General features: G+C 48.8%; 1 protein-coding gene across 3 annotated transcripts in view; it reads right to left on the reverse strand.

The window, feature by feature from the left end:
- Positions 1 to 3,392: 3,392 nt before the first annotated feature.
- Positions 3,393 to 7,646, reverse strand: part of Aldh18a1 (aldehyde dehydrogenase 18 family member A1) — a 37,556-nt gene continuing 33,302 nt past the window's right edge. For all 3 annotated transcript variants that reach the window (XM_031390280.1, XM_031390281.1, XM_031390279.1), the window contains 2 exons: positions 6,600 to 6,695; positions 3,393 to 4,453 (listed from right to left, as the gene is read on the reverse strand). In XM_031390280.1, the coding sequence (XP_031246140.1) occupies positions 4,272 to 4,453; positions 6,600 to 6,695 (278 nt within the window). In that variant the 3' untranslated portion in view covers positions 3,393 to 4,271. The remainder of the gene's footprint in view (positions 4,454 to 6,599; positions 6,696 to 7,646) is intronic.

Genomic DNA, 7,646 nt, shown 5'->3' on the forward strand with positions numbered 1-7,646 from the left:
TAACACTTTCAGCTGCAAATCTAATATAGCCTGCCTTTTGTTGACTAAGAATGAGAATTTCACCTGGTCTCGTCCTGGGATAGTTCTCTCATTCTGTAAGCTTTAATGCCCTACCCCCAATGCTGGAGGCTAATAGTTTAGATGGCTTAACATTCCAAGCCAGGGTTTGACTAGGAAAGCAATGTCCGAATTTTCTCTTGCTAGCTGTAAGAAAATGATATCTTGGTGAGTTCCTAGCACACTAGTACGAGGACATATCTGGGCTACCTCTGAGTTTGGGGTGCCAGGCGACAATGCGGAGGCAGGAGACTGACTTTCCTTGAAGTTTATGCCTCAAATACCGCCGTCACGCAAAGTGTGCATGGCAACCACACATGATGGGCTGGGCCCTCCCCCATCAATCACTAGTTAAGAAAACGCTCTCAACAAGGGTAACATGGTTGCCTACAACCCAATTGTATGGAGGCATTTTCTCAATTGAGGCTCCCTACTCTCTGATGACTCTAGCTTGTGTCAAATTAACATCAAACTATCTAGCACACAAACTTAGGGGCATCAGAGTAATAATGACACAAACAGCACTTCATAGTTATAAAAAAAGGGACTTGATTAACGAAATTTCCAGATGACCAAAAATATACAGAAACTTTGCGTTTTCTCCGGGGTTGTAAATTCTGCATTTAATTTAGTTTTGTTATTGTTTGAGGAGATGACATTTGCACACACATGTGTGAAAGTTAGAGGCTAACTGGTAGGAATCAGTTCTCTCCTTCCACTGTGGGTTATAGGCTTGGGTTGTCAGGCTTGTGTAGCAAGCTCAGGGATGCTGAGCCATGCCCCACCCCACCTCCAATTAGATACTACACTGTATCGCTCATGTGTACTATCTGGAAACCTTGTTTCTCACTTTGTTGCCACCCTCTCCCCTTCGGCCCTCTCAGGATCACCCCCTCTCTTTCAGGCAACAGGCATCATTCCTTGCACTTTCTCTCCAATTCAAACTAAGATCTCTGTTGCTTCATGCCCTTCTCAGTGACAGCTTCCTCCCTGCCCAGGTGCTTAAATTCATTTTAGTCAGACTCTGTGCTCTGTGAACCTCACCGCTTACGAAGAGGACTAGTCAGGTCTTCTGGGGGAGCAGCTACAGACAGGATAGGAAGATCTGGCTCTTGAATGTAGCCTCATCAGTAACAAAAAACTTCTGGAATTTGTGAATAGCTTCCAACTCAGAACTCACGAGGAGTTACAGCATGTGGTCGTCTCTCCCTCACAATGCAGTGCCTCTACCTTACAACCTATGTACCAGACATAATAATAGTCCCCAAAACAGACAAGCTAAAACTTCCTGCTTAGGCCATGCAGAGCATGAGACTTGAATCCAAGCATATCATCCAGTCTTCCAATATGAAAAAAAAAAAAAAAAAAACAAAAAAAACAGCTCAAACTACTTTAAGCAAACAACTAAATTGCCGACTTGAGTCTAGGAGTGTATTTCAGACACAGGTTGGAAGGAGCTGGGCTCACTACACAGCCTCTGGCTTCTCTTCTGCTGGATGACTTTCACAAACTCTCCCTACACAGTAGGCAGATTGGACAAAATCAGCTTTAATCTCCTTGAAATAGATTTTATGGCCCCAGGAGACCAGAGCTTACTTTTCCTGATAACTGCCTAAAGATTCTACCAACATGCTATTTGGTCAAATTTAAACCACATGCCCAGCAGAGTGGTTGGGTTAATGAGGCTTAAATCATGTGAGCATCGATTGTAGAATAACAGGGAAGCAGTGTCCCGCTTTGAACCACACCAACAGACAGGCTCATGACAAGACCAAGGAGAGACAGACTCATAAAATAAGGGAAGGGTAGCCAAACTGCTTCCCATGCTGTCCTGGTCACATATCTAATATCAATCCCCTAATGGCAGAATGTCCCACAGTGTTGCCTTGGGCTGTAATCACAGAAGATCTAGAATCTACAGTCTACTGCTGTTTGAATAAGAACATGAACTCATATATGCCAGGGACTCTTTTCTTTTGCCCCCTTGTGGGAAATGAAAGACTCAGGGTGGATTGGTTCTGTGGCATGTATGGTCTAGGAGCTGGTGGTGGGAGGCAGGACGGCAGGAGTAGCTTCAGCATAAGACGTCCCTTTCCACAGGACAACCAAGTAAACACTGGGCCACCCAATTAGGGCCACTTTCAAGACCTTGACCGCCTCCTAGTCCCCTCTAGGTGTTTCTTCACTTTGACTGGAGAAGGGGAGAGTGCTGGTGGCCTTGTCTCTGTGGAGATTGACAGGGCTACCTACGGTTTCTGAATAGGGCAAATAGCCCTGTTGGTTATTCTACCTGCCCTTTCCAGGACATACCCCGTTCCTGTCCCATGCTGTAAAAACAAGGTTCCAGGAGATACCAACACTGCTGTTAGGGCATACTTTCTTGAAACCTATAGCTTTCTGCCCTAAATCTGCAGTCACTGATCTCCAGACTCGCTGGTTTCATCCTTGCCCTGCACACCTTGGTTGCACCAACCGGCAGCCTGGAAGCCACACCAGAACCCAGCTTCCCCAGAGCCCACATGGCAGCCTGTGTTCACAGTGAGCTCCCAGAGGGCCCAGCTCTCTCGTCTGCTATTTCAGACTCCCGGGGTATCTGTTGTCTGGTGGGAGCTGGTTGCAGAATCCGTGTTGTCTTTTCAGCTGGATCTTGCTTATTGCCTTTTCAGGCAAGCTATGTCAGAACTCCCCCTTAACGGGGCAAGGCAGGCTGGGTGCCTTGCCAGACCATGTAAGGGTCTAGATGAGAGGTAGAGCCAGAGCCAGCCTGGGGACATGATCCACAAGACACCGTAATTCTTACGCCCATAAAACCCCTCGGAGGATCAGAAGCAGTGTGTCAGTGAACACTTGCCTCTCTTGGAGGCCTCCAAGAAATAAAAAAGTCTTTAAAAATGCAGATGGCAGGGTTCCGAAGATTCTTAGGGGCTGAAGGAAAGGGATTGAAGGGATTAGAAATGTTCGGAGACACTTGGCAGGTCAGGAGAGTTCATGGAGTTATATAGCCACAGTGAACCAAAGATGTGGGCTGGTGACATGGTGGAGCAGATGCTGGGGAGGATGAGACAGAAACAAACATGTTCGTGTCATGCACAGCTCCATCATATAAGCGGCCTCCTAACTCTTGGTGCCCACTCTTTTCCTCTCAAGGCCAGAGTCTCTCCCTGGAAGGTTCCCCCTCGACACTTCCATTGAATCTGCTCCCATATGGCCCCACCCCCACCCCAGCAAGCCAACTTCCAGGAACAGCATCCTGAGAGCAGAGCAGGAAGGGTCACCAGGGAGGGAGAGGGGAGACGAAGACAAGGACAAATAAGGGAGAAAACTAACCGTGCACGTGGGCTTTTATAAGAACTTTATTTCTCAAAAAAAGGGGAAAGAATCTAAAGTATTAAAATAATCTCTAGTCTTTGTCCTGGAGGTCAAGAATAGGATGTCAAAATAATTCATATAAAAAGGTCAAGCATAATTGTAGATCTCCCTCCCACTTCGTAGGAACATCCTGAAACTCATCCCTCCAGCGTGATGATCAGATTCCAACTACTTTGAAGGTACCCCGTGTCCCTGGGCCGGGCACAGACTGCACATGTCTAGGATGTACACCCACAACTTCACAGGCACCAAGGTCCTCTTCCCAGTGGATATAGTCAGTCTGTTTTAGTCACCGTTTCCAATGAAAAGGTTAGAGGTTTTGAGGAGTTATCCCTCCTTAAGAATTCCCAGTCTTCTCCTTCTGAAGATGAGTGTTCATAAAAGAAATGAAATTACATGTTGAGAGGCTGAGGATGGCAGGGCTGGTCCCAGTCAAATGTCAAGAGGCTGTACCTCACTGAGGTGTGACAGGTGTGCCTCACTGAGGCAGGACTTTCCGTTGTCTCTGATGGTAGATGTGTCCCTTAGTTTCTAACTCTAATGGGAACAGACTGGGAAAAGCCAAGCCTCGACCTCCGACTGCAGGGCTAGGGAGACAGCCGGGCAAGGCCCTCGGTTCAACTCCAGTAACAGAGACAGACACACCCAAGAAGGCCGAAATGGAGTGTGTGCATTTGCTAAGGTTGGAAACACCAAAGAGGGCCAGAAGCATACGTGAACTGTCCAGAAGGAAGGCAGACCCTGCCGAGAAGTGAGGGACGAGACCGGGTTCTCCCTGGAGATCCTGGAGATGCCACACTGTGCCTGACTGCACCCAACAGTCCTGCCTGCCTGCCTGGCTCTTCTCAGCTGAAATGTCTCTGGGGGACAGGGAGGTTCTCGTGAAGGTACTTCAGGCTTCCGTGCTCGGAGAAGTCTGAGACCACATGGTCCTGCCCTCGAAGCAACCACTTAGTAGTTAGCAATCCCTCGAGTCCTACTGGTCCCCGGGCGTGGATTCGTGATGTGCTGATTCCTACTTCAGCTCCTATTAAAAACAAAACAAAACAAAACAAAACTCATGGAGAAAGCTGAGGCTTTGCCCACCCGCCACTCCCTGTCCACCCTGCAATGGGTGTCTTCTCTGCTAGCTTCTGACCCATCTTCCCTGGGCCGGCTGATGTTCCTCATCCATGTGGTGAGCTCTCTGTCACCACAGATCACAGTGCCCCTTCCCAAACTGCAGTGCAGTGCAGTATGTCGCCTCCCTTCCTGGCCTTCATCCAAGTGTATTCTGACAGTTTTAGAAGACTCATCTTCATCAGTTTAATTCAGTTGTGTACCCCATTTTAACATCTGGGCATGTCTTGAAGCTTATAGCAATGTCTACTATAAAGTTCAACTCCCTAAACCCCCTCCCCCTTTTTTGAGAGAGATAGTCTTACTGTATATCCCAGGTTAGCCTTGAATTTTTGATCTTCCTGACTCAGCCTCTTGAGTGGTAGGGTGGCAGGTATGGGCCATTATACCAAAATAGTATTTGTTCATTTCTAAAAGATTCATGTATTTTTACTTTGTGTAAACTTTATTTTACTATGTGTAACTTGCATGTTTCTATGTATACTACATGCATGCTAGGGCCTGTGGAGAACAGAAGGTCAGATTCCTGGGAACTGGAGTTCGATATGTTGGTCATCTGATATGGGTGCTAGTCCTCTGCAAAAGCAGCAAGTGCTTCTAACCTCAGCACCTGCCACTTACTGAATATGTGGCATGGCACGACGTTCTTGCTCATTTCTCTTCCCTCGTGCTCCTGAGGCCAGGAGTTTGCCTGGGTCTGGCTCTGCGTTCTCCACTGTGTTCAGTGGCTGTTGGGATTCCTCATGCATCACAACATCCCTGAGTGTGTCCGATACACCAGGCCTAGGGATGGGGTAGTGAAGAGCAAGGTCCTGCTACTATGGGGCAGATATTCACTGGGCCAGGGAACCAAAGGCCAGGCCAGCTGTCACTTTTCTACAGTGTTTGAGTTTGAGGGCTGTGAAAGTTAATTTAAGTGAGACTCCTAATGGGACATAAACAGGAACTCAAAAGGCAATGACTAAGACGACTGTGGTACATCCCCTTACACCCTCCCTCAGGGACAGGGAGTTCTCCAGGCAGATCACATGTTCCAGAAAGCTCGTGGGAGGGAGACTAGGGTACAGCCCAGCCGCACAGCAGTGTGAGATGATCTGGGTCTGTTTCCCAGCACCAAAGACAAAATGCTTCAAGGGATTAGAAGTCTCAAATGTTGTCTGGATGGTGGCGCAAGCCTTTAGTGCCCACGCTTGGGAGGCAGAGGTATGTAGAACGCTGAGTTCGAGGCCAGCCTGGTCTATATAACAAGTTCTAGGATAAACATAAGAAGACCCTGTCTCAAAACAATACAATACAAGAAAAAGCAAAACAACAACACATACATACGCCCTTGAAATATTTACAAACTGTGCCACGATGTCTATTGGATGCTTGGGTAATGCTCCCCTGGAAAAGCAGAGAGTTCAAACAACACTGTGGAGAGCTGGAAGTTTTGTAATTGATGAAAGGACCAGGTGTCTATTCCTATTGATCACATTTGTTTGTGCTTGTGCCAGAGGTGAACCCAGAGCCTGTGCATTCTAAGCACATGCTTCAGAATGATACACCCCACCTCCACACACACACACACACACACACACACACACACACACACACACACACACACTTCCCTCCTGGTTCGTGATGTTGGTGTGTAGGCTCTGTGTAGGCACCAACATCGACACCTTCCAACCTATGTTCTGGTTCCTATCTCTGAGGCGACCTGGCTGTGTCACCCAAAAGCAGTACGTCTGTAATGGGAGCTTGTGAACCCAGATAAGCTGTGCCGCCTGCATTGTAATGGGGGTACCCAGGCTTGTGCAAATTAGACCTGACACTGGCTGTGTGACTCTGGGCAAGTGACTTGTCTCTTGGTTTCCCCATCTATGGAAAAGGAATTAGGAGCAGCTGCTATCTTCACAGGTGGGAGGTCTACCAACACAGGTGGTACGTGGGGCTCTTGTGTGTCTAGGTCACACATGTGACTGGAGGGAGCTGTCTTTACTTCAGCACAGTCCTTAAGAGCCTCGTCAGTGGGAGAGCCACAGGGGACTCCTTTTCTCTGTCTTTCTTACCCAGTCCAAAGCGGTAGCCATCAGAGAAGCGAGTACTGGCGTTCCAGAAGACACAAGCACTGTCCACGTGCTGGAGGAAGAACTCTGCTGTTTTCTCTGCAGAGGAAAGGGAAACCAACTGAGGATGACGCACGGGGAACACACCCACTTCTGGTCACTCCCTGGCGACAGATCTGGCTGCGCATGTTTTCCTCACATGTTAAACATACAGGCTTGGGAGAGCTCTGAAGGGGAAGATGGCAAACCGGTAAGAGACAGCCAGTTGGAATCGGATCTGTAGGCAGTTATGCCTCCATGCTGGGGCAAGCCTGTCTAGGTCTGACCTCCAAGTCCACACGCATTAGCTCTGCAGCCTTGAGCAGGTGTATGAACATCTCTGTGCCTGGGAGAGAAGGGGAGGACATCACCTGGTTCTCAGGGTGTGGAGAAAGCCAGCTGGCCCCTGGGAATCCTCACCCCAATGCCTCGTGGTAAGTGGTCAGTTACGATTGCTGCTGCTTGGTGCTTTGGTCATAGCCTTCAGTTAAATTGGCTGTGAATTCCTCAGGGGCCATATGGCTTCCTTCACCAGCAGGTCCGGTCCCAGGACCAGACGCCCTGGCATGTACGCTCTTTGCGTGTTAAATGAAGCAGTATACAGAGTCTGTCCTGCTCTTAATTTCCGGGTACCTGTTTACTTCAGCTGTGAACTGCTTTTGTTTTCGGACCCAGGGCCTTGCTAGGTAGTCCAGGCAGGTTTTCAGCTTGTGGCAATCCTCCTGCCTTAGCTTCCTGAGTTCTGAGATTACAGATGTTTGGTCACAATCTCTGGCTTTGAACTACAAGGTGGGGCAGCTGCACAGGTAAAGACAATGCCTCTGAAGCAGGGGAAGCCTGAAGGTGGTGCCAATCACCCCTGCCATGCCCGATGGGGGGGGAAGCCTGAAGATGGTGCCAATCACCCCTGCCCTGCCGATGGGGAGGGAGCCTGAAGGTGGTGCCAATCACCCTTGCCATGCCGATGGCGGGGGGCGGGGGGGGAGCCTGAAGGTAGTGCCAATCACCCCT

This window comes from Mastomys coucha, unplaced genomic scaffold (assembly GCF_008632895.1).
Source record: "Mastomys coucha isolate ucsf_1 unplaced genomic scaffold, UCSF_Mcou_1 pScaffold21, whole genome shotgun sequence".
Taxonomy (NCBI): domain Eukaryota; kingdom Metazoa; phylum Chordata; class Mammalia; order Rodentia; family Muridae; genus Mastomys; species Mastomys coucha.